Genomic DNA, 19,224 nt, shown 5'->3' with positions numbered 1-19,224 from the left:
TGTTAAGTTAATCATAAATGGTCTGAGAGCTGCAATATGAGTGGAAATGAACTGGCAAAATGTTGGCACTTCCTTGCCCTGGTCAATCCTAGGATTTTCACCATTTGTTACCAGATAATTAATTAAAATGTATTAAAAGTACTAATGCGACACAATCTTTACTTTAACTATTTGCATTGCACAAATTATCTACCTTCTTGTAATCACTGGTATTGATTGATATTGTGTTCTTATTTCCAACATTGAAGCATTATGTGTTGAAAGGCAGGGTAATCCTGATAAACCTGGTCTCTACTTTTCGAATAGAAGGAGGAAGAGTGCAGGATGAACTCCTACCTTGTTATCTTTTAATTTGCCCAGAAATACGATGATCTTCACCTTTTTTTGATACACCATCATCCAAAAATCAGCAATAGTTTCAGGCAATGGAGTCTGAGTGGCGATCAATGACTCGGAATGCCAATATCCCTGAAAGAGATAGTGCAGAGTGGAATTTTACTGCAGCTTTATGCAGGTACTTTTAAGGTGCTCTCTGGATTCAGATCCACTGTTTGCCTACATTCCTTTAAGGGATTTCTTCCAAATCTTTGCCAGATTTCAATATTCTGATATTTTTAAAACATTTTTCCTATTGCTCTCAGCAAAGTTCAAAATGTTCCCTTTGTTTCTGACTAATTCTTACACACACCAAGCCAAATTATATGTATAGATTTCAGATTTATCCAAAATGTTATTACATCTTTCTCAGAGGTGAAGCAATGCAGTCTCAACAGACAGAATGTTGTGCCCACTTGGTTGGAAGAAGTGGCAATGATTGTCAAAGAGCTTTGCAAAACCAAACGCTAGTTCAATAAAGCTGCAAGTCAAGAACACATCAAAGTGCAGGTCAACAACACCTAATCAAACTTAATCATGAGATCCATGACTTACTGACCTACAGGATACAATTAATGTGGATCGATAACAGCACCTCCTCCATGTTCATCCTCAACACTGGGGCCCCACAAGACGCATACTCAGTTCCCTACTCTTTCCCATGTACATCCATGGATGTGGGGCCACAGGCCTCTCCAACTTCATCCATGAACTTCTAGATCACAGAACCATTACAAGCAGGATCTCAAATGACAAGTTGGAATAAAGACATGAGATCCAGGGACTAGTAGTTTGGTGTCAGGTCAGCAACGTCAGAGAGACTGAGGAGCAGGTATTAGACCTCTGAAGAAGGGTGGAGCTCACTCCACAGTCTGCATCACTGAGGAAGTGATAATAGACAACTTTGAATTCTGAGAAGTAGCATCTCCAGTGTCCTGTTCTGGCCCACCTTCATTAAGGCAATGGCTAAGACCAGTTAACCAGTGCCTTTACTTCCTCAGGTGTCTTATATTTTTCATACAATTGGATCCCTCAATAACTTCTCTGAACAAACCACTGTAAGTATCCTGTCAGGTACATCATCACGTTGCAATGGAACAGCTTTTCTGCCATGACCTCGAAAAATCCCCGTCATCTCCAACATTTCCGTCGATTCTTCCCGTTGCTTTGAAAATGCATCCAACATATCAAAAGACTCATCCCTTACTGTCTTTACCCATCCCAGCAGGAAAAAGATTAATGAGTGTGAGAGCATGCACCAGGACATTCAAGAAAGGTTTCTTTCCCACTGTTATCAAGCTGCTGAATTAACCTGGTATCTTAAAATGTTGTTTGTGCTACGTACTAACTGATCTCTCCCTCTAACTCTGCACTTCTGTATTGTGTTTCAGCCTTTGTACTGTACACAGGAAATCTAACTGTGCTGCTCACAAAACAAACTTTTTCACCCCAAGAGATACATTTGAATATCAGGATTGAGCATGTGACATTCTCAAACCACTCGCTCATGTATAACTGAGGGAAAGATAACGATTAGTAGGTTGTCCATGGTGACACGCAAATGGTCATCATGGTGCCCGATGGAAACTTCACAGACCTCTTATTCATTGAGGCAATTCCATTATACCCTCCCTCACCAAATAATACCTGCCCTTTCCTCTAAAATTCTGTGCTGTCTTTCCTCATATTTTTCCTGTCTGGCATAGTCTTGCTTCCTTTTTGTCTCTTGTGTTGCACTAAATAAACTGCAGTTTATGGAGCCACATGCTCTTTCCTTGTGCAGTCCATGGTCTTCCCTCTGTTCCCTCATTTGAAAGTGGTTCTCCACTCCTCTTAAATAAGCATCCTTCTCTCCCTATGATTTATGCTGGCAGTCCTTTCCATGCATAGGTTTTACTGGGTCCTCCAGTCATTGCTTATCATTGATTATCTTGCTTCCAGTTCTGTTCAGATAAACAAGAAAATCTGCAGATCTTTGGATCAAGTGCAATACGCGAACATGTTGGAGAAACTCAGCATATCACGTAATATCCACAGGAAGAAAAGGGTGCCCAACTTTTCTAGCCTGGGCCCTTCATCAGCTCTATAATCTACAAAGGGCCCAGACCCGAGAAGTTGGTCATCTTTTACTTCCTAAGGATGCTGCATGACTTGCTTTCTCCAGGATGCTTGTTTATCACCTCCAATTCCATTCAAGCAGGTATAATTCCCTATCTGTTCTTCTCTATCCTCCCTTTTGTTCTTTTAACCACATTTCCTTTCCATCCTCATGAAATCTCAATTCCGCTATCTCTTGGGGTAGCTGAAAACCCCTGTATTCGTGGCTTAATGGGCAGGCAGGTGGCTGAGAACTATTTCATTAGGGGACTCACAAAAGATCAATATCTGTGGAAGTATGGTTTTGAATTAGAGTTTAACAGCAGCAATTCACTACATATTTGCATTACAATTACTCATCTAGGTTCTGTCAGAAGAGTTAGAGCTTAGTTCATTGTCTCTTGCACCGAGACAGTGAAAACCTTAGCTTTGAATGAGAAAACAGCACCTTCCCAAGCCATACCCTCTGCCACCAAGGAAAAAGGTAACAGGTTCATGGGACACCATCATCTGCGATTTCCCCTCCAACCTGCATATTGAATTGGGATTTAGCTCTTGTTTTCTTGCAGGCCTGAAGTCACTTACATTATAGGTTTGGCTGACTTTTATTCCTAAAAATCATTAATGAACCTGATGAATTTTTAGAATAAATGGTAGTCTAGTACTGAACATCAATGAGACATGGGTGAAACAGGAAAGTCTGTAGACACTGTGATTATAATGCAATACACACAAGTGCTGTAGAAACTCAGCAAGATCAATGGGACATGCATCTTTTATTCAATATTAATTATTCGAATTTAAATACCCAGCTCATTGATGGAATGATACTATTCCTTGAATTCATTCGGTCTAAATCTTGGAATTCTCTACTGTGGTGGGATCACTTTCCCCAGAAACACTGAGATGAGGCCCCCAAATCACCTCACAAGGTGCTCAGAGATGAACAATAAATACTGGCCATGCCTGAGATTCTAGTTCCAGAAATAAGAATATTTTTTTAGAATTTCTTATAAACTAATATGTTGCAACATAGTTGAGAAAATTAGGGCAGTAAAAAAATTCAGATCTTTTGAAAATATTAGTTGTGGACACTTGCAATGATGTTGCAAAGTTGGAGGCTTGTTGATCCCTCATGCTTTGTGTTGCAAGTGGTTCCCCTTTCAAATTATTTATTAGTTCTCTTTTGAAAATTACAAATGAATATATTTCCACCATCCTTACAAATTTGACCAATGTCTGTTCCTGCCCCAAGTTTGTCTGAAGCTCCGTCTTCAACCTCACACTGAAAGTTATAGTATTAATTACATGTGCTCTGAATTATTATTTATTTACCATTTTGCATCTCTGCTTAGGAACAGCTATGCCCTGGGACCCCTTTCCACTCCATTGTACCTAACCTTGATGTAAAATCAGGTCAATTATTTTGTACATTTGGTCCATTCCACACAATTCTTTCCCTCCTGTTGGGAGTCCAAGCATATATAGGCCAGTACTGCCCAAACATTCCAATCCAATGCTTGATCACCAGAAACCTATTCTGGAGACAATTCGAGCATTTTCCATTCAGCATCACCAAGAATTCCAATGAAAGTTTGGAAATAAAATGCCATTAGAAGAAACCATCTTGCATTGAACCCAACAACAATATTGAATCTGCATGTTTCCCTCAAGTGGTTTTCTCCCACATCCCAAAAATGGTTAATTGGCTATTGTAAGTTGTTCTTTAGAATAGATGGATAGCAGGAGAATTAGTCAGACCTGAGGTTCAAGAGAATAGGTTACAGGCAAATAACTGGGAGAGTGGCCTGAAATATTCCAAAAGCTAACACAGAGTCAATGGGCCAAATGGCATCCTTCTACCACATAAGAAAGAAAATACATCCACTAGGCTTCCATCTGCATGCAATATGTGGACAAGGACTAATTATGGCTGATGTGCCCACCTGATAGGCAACTGGCACCTTAAAACTTTGCCAGTCTGTGACACAGTAAGCCTGATCAAACTGTGATGTAGATAATAACACACATTTATTGGCAGCACATTTGGAGTGACATTTGCAGTCCAGCAGGATGACGTGCTGGTTGGGAGGCTTGAAATCAAGGTGACAGGTTTTGTTCCTAAAGTTATAAGAAACACTGCCGAAACAATGAGAGATGCAAAATGTAACTTATGTGCTGATACATACTTCTATGTATCAGCCTCAAACCGTGCCTCACGCCTCAAACCGTGCATCTTGGCGCCTCACAGTTTGGCGGGCAGCAGCCTCCTTTGAAGAAGACCGCAGAGCCCACCTCACTGACAAAAGGCAAAGGAGGAAAAACCCAACACCCAACCCCAACCAACCAATTTTCCCTTGCAACCGCTGCAATCGTGTCTGCCTGTCCCGCATCGGACTGGTCAGCCACAAACGAGCCTGCAGCTGACGTGGACTTTTTACCCCCTCCATAAATCTTCGTCCGCGAAGCCAAGCCAAAGAAGACATACTTCTATGTAGGAAGCATTGATGTATTTGGTCGAGTCTTCATCTTCACTGTCGTCAGAGCTTGATTCGCAGTCACTTTGATTTTCACTGTCCTTGCTATTGTCATTATCCACTTTGAGATGAACTCTGTTGTAATCATCTTTGAAGGAAGAAATTCATAAACTACATTTAGTCTGCAATCAGGATTTGTTTCTGAGTAAAAACATAGTTATATTCACACATTCATTGGTTTTGTTGATATATTTTGACCCAAAACTGAGTAGCAAGTGGCACATTTCAGAGACCATTTTGCTTTGGATGTGGAATTATAGATCAGGTAAGAAGGACATGATTTTCTTAAAGAACATTGATAAGGAAGGTAGATACTTATGACAATCTGGTAGTTTCTTGTACCTATGACTGACATTGATGTTCAGGGGTTTACGTTCTTGCACCCAAATCAACAAACTAAGCATCTGGATCACTAACATCCTTCCATTCATTTCCTCTTTTGCTGCCGCTTTATGCATCCAATCAATTCATCAGACACTATTGTGAACAATTGAATGTAGCTCAGATAGAAAGTGAGGGAGAGAGAGAATGACAGAGAGATAAATTTAGAGAAAATGTAAAACTCACATGCAATCATGGAAGGGGATTTGTTTTTGCCTTGATTTTCTTCCCTTCTTCCTGTTATCTGATATCTGCTCTCAGTATGAAGAGAAATCCTCTGAAATATTTAGGGATTAGAAGTAAATAACATACATCATTATAGAACCTGTTTGTACTGACATTATCAAATCAATTTTTTGACATTTAACCTGATAGAGGTGCATAAAATCATGAGAGGTATTGATTGGGTAGACAGTCAGATTCTTTACCAAGACACAAGCGTTGCACACTGGAGGATGCCCTTTAAGGTGAGGGGGAGGAAGTTTAAGAGATAAGTATGGGGCAAATATTTTAGACAGATAATGATCGATGCCTGGAATGGCTGCCAGGAGTGAAGGCAGAAGCAGATGCAATCATAGCATTTAAGCAGCCTCTAGATAAGTGCAGAGAACAAAACAAAGGACTCTACATCACCTTTGTTGACCTCACCAAAGCCTTCGACACCGTGAGCAGGAAAGGGCTTTGGCAAATACTAGAGCGCATCGGATGTCCCCCAAAGTTCCTCAACATGATTATCCAACTGCACGAAAACCAACAAGGTCGGGTCAGATACAGCAATGAGCTCTCTGAACCCTTCTCCATTAACAATGGCGTGAAGCAAGGCTGTGTTCTCGCACCAACCCTCTTTTCAATCTTCTTCAGCATGATGCTGAACCAAGCCATGAAAGACCCCAACAACGAAGACGCTGTTTACATCCGGTACCGCACGGATGGCAGTCTCTTCAATCTGAGGCGCCTGCAAGCTCACACCAAGACACAAGAGAAACTTGTCCGTGAACTACTCTTTGCAGACGATGCCGCTTTAGTTGCCCATTCAGAGCCAGCTCTTCAGCGCTTGACGTCCTGCTTTGCGGAAACTGCCAAAATGTTTGGCCTGGAAGTCAGCCTGAAGAAAACTGAGGTCCTCCATCAGCCAGCTCCCCACCATGACTACCAGCCCCCCCACATCTCCATCGGGCACACAAAACTCAAAACGGTCAACCAGTTTACCTATCTCGGCTGCACCATTTCATCAGATGCAAGGATCGACAATGAGATAGACAACAGACTCGCCAAGGCAAATAGCGCCTTTGGAAGACTACACAAAAGAGTCTGGAAAAACAACCAACTGAAAAACCTCACAAAGATAAGCGTATACAGAGCCGTTGTCATACCCACACTCCTGTTCGGCTCCGAATCATGGGTCCTCTACCGGCACCACCTACGGCTCCTAGAACGCTTCCACCAGCGTTGTCTCCGCTCCATCCTCAACATCCATTGGAGCGCTTACATCCCTAACGTCGAAGTACTCGAGATGGCAGAGGTCGACAGCATCGAGTCCACGCTGCTGAAGATCCAGCTGCGCTGGATGGGTCACGTCTCCAGAATGGAGGACCATCGCCTTCCTAAGATCGTGTTATATGGCGAGCTCTCCACTGGCCACCGTGACAGAGGTGCACCAAAGAAAAGGTACAAGGACTGCCTAAAGAAATCTCTTGGTGCCTGCCACATTGACCACCGCCAGTGGGCTGATAACGCCTCAAACCGTGCATCTTGGCGCCTCACAGTTTGGCGGGCAGCAACCTCCTTTGAAGAAGACCGCAGAGCCCACCTCACTGACAAAAGGCAAAGGAGGAAAAACCCAACACCCAACCCCAACCAACCAATTTTCCCCTGCAACCGCAGCAATCGTGTCTGCCTGTCCCGCATCGGACTTGTCAGCCACAAACGAGCCTGCAGCTGACGTGGACTTTTTACCCCCTCCATAAATCTTCGTCTGCGAAGCCAAGCCAAAGAGATAGACACATGAATATGAAGGGACGGGGGACGATATCTATCAGGTGCAAGCTGCTAAGTTTTATTTTGATTTGGAGATTATTTTTGGCACAGACACTTGGAGTGAAGCTCTTGTTCCTGTGCCGTACTAATCCATGTTCTGTGTTTCATTTGTTTCCTTCCAAAGATAGTTTGCACATTGCAATCCAATTTTTGAAATGTTGTAATTGTTGTGATTGTTTCCATTTTTTTTCCCCCGGCTGGACAGTTTGTTAAAGGTGAGTCTAGATATTCAATCTAGAGATTCTGGGCATTTCTAGTTTTCATCAAAAATCCAGCAGGTATAGGAACCATAGGAACATAGGAAGTAGGAACAGGAGTAGGCCAAAAATGGCCCATCGAGCCTGCTCCACCATTCAATATGATCATGGTTGATCTAATTTATGACCTAACTCCACCTACCTGCCTTCTCCCCATATCCCCTAATTCCTCTATCATGTAAAAATTTATCTAACCGAATTTGAAATATGTTTAATGAGGCAGCCTCAACCATTTCCCTGGTTAGAGAATTCCAAACATTCACTATTCTCTGGGAAAAACTATTTTTCCTCATCTCTGTCCTAAATCTACTCCCCCGAATCTTGAGACTGTGTCCTCTCGTTTTAGTTTCCCCGGCCAGCTCAAAAAACCTTCCTACATCTATCCTATCCATACCCTTCATAATCCTATATGTTTCTATAAGATCTCCTCTCATTCTTCTGAACTCGAGCGAATACAATCCTAGATGATTTAATCTTTCATCATAAGTCAACCCCTTCATCCCAGGGATCATCCTAGTAAACCTCCTCTGGACCGTCTCCAAAGCCAGTATATCCTTCCTCAAATATGGAGACCAGAACTGGACACAGTACTCCAGGTGCGGTCTCACCAGTACCTTATCCAGTTGCAACATTACCTCCCTAATCCTGAATTCATTCCCTCTAGCGATGAAGGCCAACATTCCATTTGCCTTCTTAATAACCTGCTGCACCTGCAACCTAACTTTTTGTGATTCATGCACAAGCACTCCCAAGTCCCTCTGCACAACTGCATGCTGTAGTTTTTCACCCTTTAAATAATATTCAGCTCTTTTATTTTTCTTGCCAAAGTGGATAACATTGTACTCCATCTGCCAGACCTTTGCCCACTCATCCAGCTTAACTATATCCCTCTGCAGACTCTCCACATCCTCATTACAATTTGCTCTTCCACTCAATTTGGTGTCATCCGCAAACTTGGCTACACCACAAGTGTTTTATAATTAGCTTTTGATATTGCAGGGCTTTAAGTCTCCCCAGTGCATCTCTTCCAAGCCCTTAGCTGGTTTGGGGCTCTTAATCAAACTCAATTTCATAAGCAAATTCACAAGTTTTCTTTGAAATTGTTCTTCATTATTTAACCATTGATCACAATAACGTGAGCCTAATCCCTTGTATCATCCATGGATTCCACACACAAAGCAGAAAAAAATATTACTGTAATAACATCAGAATAAAACAAAAATATGGCATAAATGTTTGCATTATATTTGATTTTAGAAAGTTATCCTCAAATTAAGGCTCTCTTTTAAAATAAGTCAGTCTTTAAAAACATTGAAAATCTGATAGAAATTAACAGCAAAGAGTAAAAGAATGTAAGTGTTAAATAGGAGTATTAACCAGAAATATTATGTTCAACCCAAACATTGATTTGCAGTAAACATGCTGATGAGAGGACATAAATGACCTCATTGCAAGCAATTAAGAGATTGCCTCTTGGCAAAACCTTATCCTTTTGCCAAACTAATTCCCTCAATAAAAGTTTACACTAGGAGTAATTGATCAAATAACCATTTCACCAATCCAGGAGGACAGACGCCAGAAATTATTTGGCCCTGACAGTGCACATAGTAATTACCATCACCTGGTCACTGAGTGATTTAATTCAGGGGAGTTGGCTGCTTGTCTCAATATTTTCCAGAACCATAAGGTCTAATGAAGAGAAGCAGTTATTCCACCCACCACCACAACTCATTTCCCTACAACCAATTCCACCTCTCAACCAGACTTTAGTTAAACTGTATCCTGATACTGTTCACCCACTTTACTCTGAATGCTCTTGGGTGGTAAAAGTGTATTGAAATTCACTTTTATATTACTAACAGAGCCAGCATCTTCTGACCTCTTCCATACTCATCAATCCATTGCGTGAAGAAGCATTTCATAATTTCTCTCTTGAGTGGACTGGCACAAATATTAATACTTTGATTTTCCCATACCGGCAGTTAAGATTTTCTCCTATTCACCCTGTTGGTTCCATCCAAAACCTTAAACGGTTTATTGTGATCGCTTATATGACTAGAAATCCAATGCTAGTTAACAAAATAACTCCTCAAAATCTAAACCTTAATGCCACAGTAAAGTTCCAGTGAGTCCATCCCAATGTCTTTTCTAAGGCCTAGAGCTAATTACCTGGTTAAAAGTGATTTCCAAAAGAAGTCAACCCGAAATTTATCTGAACAGCAGGAAATCAGAGACTTCATTTATTATTTTTTTTATTTTAAATTTAAAAATTTTAAATTTTGACATATAGCATGGTAACAGGCCCTTTTGGCCCACAAGTCTGTGCCACTCAATTAACCTACAACTCCCATACATATTGAAGAGTGTTTGCTTAGCATAATTCACGCTGCCTCTTGAGGTTAGCTGCTTGGATAGTCAAACTGACCTGGAACTCAACCTCCAGGAGGGATGGCTCAGTTGGTGGGTCCCTCTTCTTAAAATTATTGAGGTGTTTGGGTAGTTCAGACAGGCTGACCTCTGTTTCACCATGGAGGCAGTACTCCATCAAAGCCTGGTGTATCAGAATGTACTGGGCCTGCAGAAGAACACATACTTGTCAAGGCATTGAACCATGTCAGACAGATCATCAAAATTGCTGAAAGAATCGTCAACCGCTTAAGTCCCTGAGTTTGAAAGTACTGCAGATAGTAGGACTATTGGATTAACCGATTAGCCATACCATAAATGAATTCGATCTCCAAACCTCGTTCCAATGTCAGATGACACACACTATCCATTTGTATGAGAAAGGAGGCCCATTAGCCAGAAAGCAACTTAACCTGGGATATCCTACCTCTGGTTTTGTCACACCATGCCAGTTCAACACACATTATAGACACAGTGAGACGATGGTTACTTACTGTTTTATAACTCTCTCTTGGCCGTGGACAGGCAGAGAGGTGATTAAAAAAGAAACAACAAAGTATGTAAAATAAAATGAACAATAATGGGCTGTAAGCAACTACAGATGATAGGTTTGGGACCTGGTTTCAATTCTCCCCTGTAATGAGAGATCTTAAAGAATTCCTCTCCATGACAACTCTACGAAAGTGCACTTGGGCTGAATTAGCCTTGTACAAGATCTGCCTGAAACTGTGCACAAATCAGAGGTCTCTGCACTGCTCTTTTGGATGTTTGGTGTGAGAAGTAGAAACATTCTCTCAGGAACTCTGAATGCTTGTAAAATAAAAGCTTCTTTGTGAAGATCCAAATGTTCACAAAATCATTACAGCTAGGGATTACATTTTAACATTTCCATGAATGATGGAAGGAAACATCCACCAATATCAAGCTAGACTTACACATTTCTGAGATCATAACATCCCAACTATAATGAGCAGTTTCTTTAAACACTGCTCCTTCAAATCTCCAGCAACCCAGGTTCAATCCTGACCTCTGGTCTTGTCTGGCTGGGATCTGTATGTTCTTTGGTGATTCCATGGATTTCCACCAGGTGCTTCAGTTTTCCCCAGAAATCCAAATAATTGCAGGATAATTGGCCATGTAAATTGTCTCTAGTGTCCATTGGTGGAAAGGAAAATCAAAGTAGGGTTAATTGACTTTTGAGACAAAACAGGTTGCCGAGAAATAAGTGGGGGAATGGAATTGATGAAGAAGAACTGAGAGCCAGCAAATATTCAATTGGCTGACTGTCTCTCACATTGTAAGAAGCATGAAATATATAGCATTTGCTGATCCCATTCAATACAGGATGGACACTGCACCTCACTGAACAGTTTCCAATCTCCATAGTAGTCTGCGAAGTTGTGGATATGTGCTTGACCATGGTAATAGCTTCCAACATACATCCCCAACTTTGAGGTCTCAGCAAAGTAGCTGTTGAATCCACAGGCAGCATAGTTTACTTGGATACCATTGCAGCAATGAGCTTACCTCAACCTGGACCATGAGGCAGCGTTGCCGGCGGAGCTGAACGATGTAACCATAGACATCCACTCGTCCTTCAGCCTCAAGGGCCTGCAACATGGCATCAATTCCAATGTAGCTGCCTGTGCGACCCACCCCGGCACTGTGAAGACAGGTGAAAAACCATTTAACATTCAGGCCAAACATACATTTTCTCAAGAAAAGGTAAAATTGTTAGAAGTGCTCAGCAACTCTTGTGTAGATCAAGAAAAAAAATACATTCCCCCCCCCCACCCCAACCCCGCGAGTTTATGGCATTTTTTTCCTTTCATTTCAGAATTTATGGTATCTGTAATATTTTGCTTAACTGCCACATTTGGAAGCAATAACTGATGAAAGAAGTTAATACAATCAAATCATCTCTGAAGGCACAAGACTGATGCAGGCACAGAGAAATTATGGACCCAACTCCTGGGAGGTTTCTTTCCACAACAAACAGTGATCATTAAAAAGCACACTGATACTGTCCACACATAAGTGTGAAGGTAGGATCCCTAAGATTAAAGAAGGTAACATGTGCCTCATGGCAGAGGAGGTAAGAGAGGTCCTAAATTAATACCTTGCTTCAATGTTCACCAGAGATAGGGACCTTGGTCAATGTGAGATGTGTATAGGACAAAGCTTATGTGCTAGAGCATGTTAAGGGTAAGAAAGAGGAATGCTGGATTTTTAGAAAAACACTAAGATTGATAAGCTTCTGGGTCCAGAAAATATATACCCAAGGTTACTATATTGCTGAGTTTTTGGCAATGATCTCTCATGGAAGAGGTATCAGAGGATTGAAGAGTAGCAAATTGAGGCCCCCTGTTTAAAAAAAGCTAATAGGATGAATCTTGGGAATTATAGACCAATGCATTTTAGGTCAATGGTGGGCAAATTATTGGAGAAGACAGAATTTACAAGCATTTGGAAAATTATAATCTTCTCAGGTATAATCAGCATAGATTTGTGAGGGGTAGGTCCTGCTTCACGAGCCTAATTAAGTTTTCTGAGGAAGAAACAAAAGTAACAATAGGTGTGGGGTATTTGGATTTTAATAAGGCATTTGACAAGGTCTCCAATGGTAGACTCATTCAGAAAGTCATGAGCCATAGGATCCATGGAAACCTGGTTGTGTGGCAACAGTATGGGCTTGCCTGTAGAAAGCAGAAAGTAGTAGTGGATTGAATGTATTCTGCTTGCAGGTCAATGACTAGTGGAGTTTCGTAGGGATCTGTTCTGGGAGCTCTTTGTGATTTTTATAAATGAATAAAGAAGCAAAGGGATGGGTTAGTAAATTTGAAAATCACTCAAAGTTTGGAGGTGTTGTCGTAGGTTGCAACAGGATATAGACAGAATGCAGAGTTGGGAGGAAAAGTAGCAGATGGAGTTCAATCAGGATGCATTTTGAAGCATCAAATTTGAAGGCATAGTACATGATTAATGACAAATTCTTAACAGTGTGGAAGAACAGAGGAACCTTGAAGTCCATATCCATAGATCTCTCAAGGTTGCTGTACAGGTTGATAGGATAGTTCAGAAGGCTTGTTTACATTATAAACAACCAATAATAGACTCCTAAAGGAAAAGAAGAAGGATGGAAGAGGTCTGATTTTAGAGCAGAAGATATTGAAGAGGATTTTACCAGAGGTGTAAAATTATCTACCCGACTAAGCTGTACTGATTAGAAGAAAGGAGATTGAGGGAAACAATTAGGGGATGGCAGAGTGAACAGAAAGGATCAATTCATTTTAATGGATAATTGTACTGAGTTTATATGGAATTGTTTATTATCACATGCACCAACATGCAGTGAGATGCTTTGTTTTGGCAAGGCAAGTTGACCCATACTTCAGCATAGCAATTAACTGAAAAATAAAGCTAAAATGTAAGGTGCAGTGTAACAGTGTGTCAGAGTGAAGGGTATAGTATCACAAAGACAAAGTTCAGGGTACAGATAAAATTATAAACCATACATCATCTTTACCAATGAGATGGCCATCAGATAACAGCAAGAAAGAAAATGCTCTTGCACCTAGAGGTTCATGTTTTCAAGCTCATTTACCTTCCACCTGATAGAAGGCGACAGGAAGATAAATTGAAGTTGTAAACACACAGGAGGCTGCAGGTGTTGGAATCTGAAACTGAACACAATCTGCTGGAGGAACTCAGCTCTTTCTCTGCCAAAATTTCGACCATTCTTTTACTCCCTTTGATTCTGCTCAAATTGGTGATTTCCTTCAGCAGATTGTGTCGAAGATAATTGGTTGAACGATCAGAAGGAGAAAATATATTTTCAATCAAAGATTTCACATTTGAAATGAGAACTACCATGAGCTTAGTTTACCAGAGAGAGAAAAAAAAATAATTGTGTTTCCTTTATTTTGGATCAATCCCACTCATTTAAGAGAAATTTTGGACTGGTCTATGAATGGGAGAGGTATGGAGGGCTATGGACTGAGAGCAGGTCACTGAGGCTAGGCAGGAAAAAGTGGTTTTGCACAGATTAGAGGGGCCAAAGTGGCCTGTTTCTGTGTGGTAACAGTTCTATGGTTCTATTTACATGAGATTACTGACTGGAGGCATTCTTTAAGCATATTGGGTATGCCATTGCTTTGATCCCTCTGTTCATAAGACAAGTATATTAATAACAATAGGAAATTACTTTCAGGCCGTGACAGAGTGTTTCATTTTGATTTTAAATTTCTGATTACCTGCAATGCACTACTATTGGACCACTAAAAAGGTTTCTGAAGGCATTAACTCTCTGACGCAATTTGAGAAGAAGATGAGGATCTTCTGGAACACCATGATCTGGCCAACTGATGAACTGTATGTGTGTCACTTCTCTCTCTGGAGATTTTTCCTTCTAAAGGAATATAACAAAATAATCATTAATGATCTCTTTAATCACTCAGAACAAAATGCAAAAATGACTGGAGTAGAAAACAAAAAAAAGTTTATTTAAACTGACCTGTGAGATGAAGAGTTTCCTAATAACATAGTCTGGGCACCATTTTTCCTCACTGATTCTTACAGAGAAGTCACCAAAGTACATGGAATTCATATCCATGGTGGGCCAATATTGAACACACTTAGGCTGAAAAAAATTGTTTATGGTAATTGCATTTTGATTTTTTTTTACATTGACACAAAATGAATTATTTTGCTCAAAGGTAAATGTTTGAAGTCTGAAACAAACACAGCAAAGAACAGCTCAGGCAATGCTCGGAGAAACAGGTTTATATTCAGGTCCAAGGGTTTTCATCTGACTTTGTAAACTTACATGAGCTCCTTTTTCAGCAGATGCAAGCCTTGTCCCTGCTGAAAATTTCCACTAATTTTTGTCCCTTTTATACAGAATCAATTTTAAATTTTGAAACTGAAAGTTGAAAAATTCTAATAGCAAAGAATATTTTTTATAAAAGAAAATATAACTTGGCTGTCAACATCTAATTTTTATTTTGGGCCATTGCAAGAAACCTACACTTTCTTCATCCTTCCGTTTATTGCCTTCTTCATTGTAAAAGACCATGGGTAGAACTTCTCCAATCCTTCCCTGGATTGGAAAATGCAGACATAGAAACAGAGGTGCAGGGTGGACCACTTAAACCCTTCAGGCCGCTCCACGATTCGACAAGATAATGGCTGATCATCCAGTCCCATATGTGGTCCACCCATTGCCACATCCCATAATTCCTTCAGCATTAAGAAATATATCAACCTATTATTGGTTTTCAGTGGTTTCTCTTCTGAAGAGCATCACCACCCTCTGGGCAAAAAAAAAAAAAAAATCCTGTTTCTAAATGGCCTAGTGAAGCTGTGATTCCTTTGTTGCAATTCCTCAACTGTCCTCCAGAACACCTTCCCAATCTCTCCCACTTTACTTTCAATCTTCCTAAACCTCCCCACCTCTCTAATTTAAAAACTGATTTGTTTTCTATTTTTCTCAGTTCCGAGAAGGGGACCTGGATATTAAACATGAAGTTGACTCTCTCCACAGGTGCTGCATGGCCTACGAAGTGTTTCAGTAATTTCCTTTTTTTTAATTTCAGGTTTCCCAGCATCTGCGGTTTTCTTTTTCTCTCCTGTATCTTGACTCTCTGATCCTGTTAGGATTAAAGGACAGTGCACAAGGTTGTGCACATTGCAGAAAGTTAAAAAACAAGTCAAGCATGAGTTGTGGAGATTGTGTCTTACCCGCTTCCCTTCTTCGCATCGAGTCACCATGACAATGATCGTTACTTTCTGTTCCCACACCATTTTCCAGAAATCATTAGATGTTTCTTCTTTCGGGCCTGAAAAATTAGCAGAAGTCATTCAAATGCAGACATTTGTTTCCGTGATTGGCATGTTTTAAACTAGTTGAATACAGCTGGGGATATGGGGATGAAAGCTAATAGGATCCTTTAATTTGGGCCAGGGACAATTAGAAACTGGAAGAAAATGAAAGATACTAAAGAAAACAAAATGTTAAAAAATATTCTTGTCAGAATATGAAAGGCAAGGGAAGGGAGGAGGAGACAAGGAATTTTGAGTCAAGGAACTTTGTGCCTCAAGAAAGAGAAGAGCTGCAGTTAATAAATCATTAACTTGCACGGACTTCTGTCATGCCAGATATTGAGATATGATAGATTTTAGTGGAAGTCTAAAGACTAAATAGACCAGAACTTCCAATTTTTGCTCAGCACAAATGGTTAGGAAGTTGAAAATAAATACATCTTTGTCAATTGTGCTGGTGTACAGAATAGATCAAGAGTTTATTTTTCAGACACCTACTTGCCCAAATATTTAGGTCAATTGTTTATCTGCTCCTGCTTTCTCTGCAATCTTCAGTGATCATGGATGTCCTTTATTTAGAGTGATAGAATCATACAGCACAGAAAGGAGTTCAACCACCACACCCATGCCTGCCATCAAGACACTATTTATACTCATCCTATTTACCCATTCCAAAGCCTTCTTTGTCTTCGATTTGCTCTAATGTTATTTTCATCAATTGTAATTAATTTATTTCATAGATATAACCAGTCACCCTATTACACTATTTACTCTGATACTTCCCCCTTGAATACTGAGTCAAAAGAGTCTCTTGTCAAAACATTGACCTATTCTATTACTTTTCATTGAGACGTTCCTCTGTGAAGGTAAGAGCCACCTGTCAGTTTTAAATTTAGGATTGAAGGAACTTGTTGTTTTCCATCTGCTGTGTCATAGCCATGATCCCACTGTTTGTTTTAACATGCCTGGTGATGGGTGGTTGGCCTGTATTATTGCAGAGCTTGGTTACTGTTCAGGTATTCTCTTTATGTGAGGTAGGGCTGTTTGTGTATCACGGGAATAAGCTCTACACAAAATGAGTGAGGGGTCTCATGAAGGCACAACCTGCTGCAGTGTACTTGTCACCCCAATGAAATTGAATTATGGTTAGGAAACTACTTGGTCAGAGCAGCTCTTGGTGTTGCTGCATGAAGCACAGTAGCATAATGGGAAGACTTCCAAAACTGCACTGAATATTGTCAATATATCCACAACTCTATAACTTAGCTATTAATTTCTGCTGTGTGTGTACAACCATTCAACTCCATCATTTTCTGAGATAGACTTTTTATTAAAACTGTTCAATGACATTATCTAGAACAATATTGTCCCTATAGAACTGTTTACCTTGGGCAGCAATGTATTTCCGGGGTTCGTTGAAGCCCTAATGTGAAAAAGATAGTTATGTTAAAAACAGTATGTCCCCAGTAATCAAGTTTTCATTAGCCAATCAGCAATTAATAACTTTTAGAATTATAGAGCCAGTTTTATAATAATCAGTAAATGTTAACTTAAAATGTATGCAGAGGACATGCCTCAAATATTGAAGCCAAAAAATCTCCAATAGTGAATGAATGAAATTGTAACCTCCAGCAACATGAACTTAAGTACAACAAAATATTATTGTATTGAACAGTGGTGCCAGTTTGGATTGTTCTTTGAAGACTGTGTCGATTGGTTGGAGAGGGTCACAGAGGCCTTTATGGAACCAAACCCTGGAGATGGGTCCAAACTGCAGGCCACTTTTATATCAGGATCAGGAGCAGGCTTACCTGTTCCAACTTGAAAATTCTATATGAAGTCAAAGAACACATTTCTCTTCCAGGAAATTTGATTTGATTATCAGGTGGATTAAAAAATCGTGTTTCTATTTGTGCTGCCAAAGTACACAATTTTCTTTTCTTTTTAAAATATTTCATTGATTTTAATAAAGAACTTAAACAAATAATTCAATTTGATAAAATGATATGGATAGTCACACAAAATTAATAAAACATTTAGTATATCAAAAAATACATAAGTTGTAAATTATGTACATAATTTGTATTCCAAGCATTATATATTTTATATTAATGAGCTAATAACAGAAAGTATAAAAAAGAGAAAAAAAAAAGAGAAAAAGGGAACAAAATTTAAGAATTATATCCTAATTCACATTTAATAGAGTCAAATTTAAATCCTGTTCCCAAGCATTTTTGATTTTAACTAACAAACCCTAATTTAAACATCACAATTTCTCATAAATATCAGATATTAATCCTTTGTGAGATAGTTGTGATTCAATAAAATGCTGTATTTGAAAATATTTAAAAGAATGAGATATATCAGAAATCTGGTCAAAAGATGCAAAATATCCATCAATAAACAGAACCTTAAAACTTTGAATACCCTCTCTGTACCATCTCTAAAAAATAGTATAATGTAAAGAAGATTGAAAAAAAAAATGATTGAAAGAGAGAAATTATGAAATGCAAAATGTTTTCTAAACTGTGTCCAAATTCTTAGAGAATATTTAACAATTGGATTATCTTTTTGCTTATTTGAAAATGAAAATGAAGAGCCAAGAAGTGCTAAATTAGAAAGTTTTTTGGGGGTAATTCAGCTCTAATGATACCCATATTAGGCAGTCAGATTGGCCATGAAAACAGGACCAAAACATAAGACTTCACATATTAACTGCCCAATAGTAGAATCTAAAGTTAGGCAGAGCTATTCCACCATCTTCCTTAGATCTCTGTAGAAGAACTTTTTAGAAGGCTAGGATGTTTACCCTTCCATATGTAAGACGATGTACCCAAGTCAAGTAAGCCAAAAAATTATTTAGGAACAAAAATGGGAACAGATTGAAAAATATATAAAAATTAGGTAAAATATTAATTTTAATAAAATTTATGGCCAACTGAAGTTGTAAACAAGAGTGACAATCTGGTCAAAGAATGCTTCATAAAGTAAACTATTTTAAATTATTAACTATAACTTGGCTGTCAGTTTTGAACATTAATACTTACATCAATGAAGCTTGCATTGATATAATCCGAGCCTTGCTCCCCAGAAACTGGAGTAAGTTGAACACGGTTATAATCATCTGTTGGGAAAGTACAATCCAACTCAATCCAATTTGAAAAGTTCATTGAATTAATGAGGCCGAAGTGCTCCAAGCTAAATCCATGATAATTTTCAACCATCAGTTTAGTTAAAGAATTTTCAGAATTTATCCAGTATTATCAGATTATAAGACCATAAGATATAGTAGCAGAAATAGATGATTCAGTCCA

The 19,224-nt window shown here is 39.4% G+C and overlaps 1 protein-coding gene across 36 annotated transcripts in view; it reads right to left on the bottom strand.

Annotated features, from left to right (window-relative positions):
- The window catches only part of ptprc (protein tyrosine phosphatase receptor type C), a 287,098-nt gene that overhangs the window by 23,919 nt on the left and 243,955 nt on the right, over positions 1-19,224 (bottom strand). For 35 of the 36 annotated variants that reach the window (XR_011357642.1, XM_069937885.1, XM_069937884.1 and 32 more), the window contains 10 exons: positions 18,958-19,034; positions 17,297-17,333; positions 15,830-15,927; positions 14,604-14,729; positions 14,344-14,498; positions 11,618-11,753; positions 10,110-10,259; positions 5,577-5,667; positions 4,961-5,097; positions 337-468 (listed from right to left, as the gene is read on the bottom strand). Coding sequence is in view for 35 of the 36 variants with exons in the window: in XM_069937885.1 (XP_069793986.1) it covers positions 337-468; positions 4,961-5,097; positions 5,577-5,667; positions 10,110-10,259; positions 11,618-11,753; positions 14,344-14,498; positions 14,604-14,729; positions 15,830-15,927; positions 17,297-17,333; positions 18,958-19,034 (1,139 nt within the window). In the remaining variant the exon portion in view is untranslated. The remainder of the gene's footprint in view (positions 1-336; positions 469-4,960; positions 5,098-5,576; positions 5,668-10,109; positions 10,260-11,617; positions 11,754-14,343; positions 14,499-14,603; positions 14,730-15,829; positions 15,928-17,296; positions 17,334-18,957; positions 19,035-19,224) is intronic. The other variant, XM_069937913.1, reaches the window with a different exon arrangement.

Source organism: Narcine bancroftii, chromosome 5, assembly GCF_036971445.1.
Source record: "Narcine bancroftii isolate sNarBan1 chromosome 5, sNarBan1.hap1, whole genome shotgun sequence".
NCBI classification, from domain to species: Eukaryota; Metazoa; Chordata; class Chondrichthyes; order Torpediniformes; family Narcinidae; genus Narcine; species Narcine bancroftii.
This window is presented reverse-complemented; position numbering and strand designations above follow the sequence as displayed.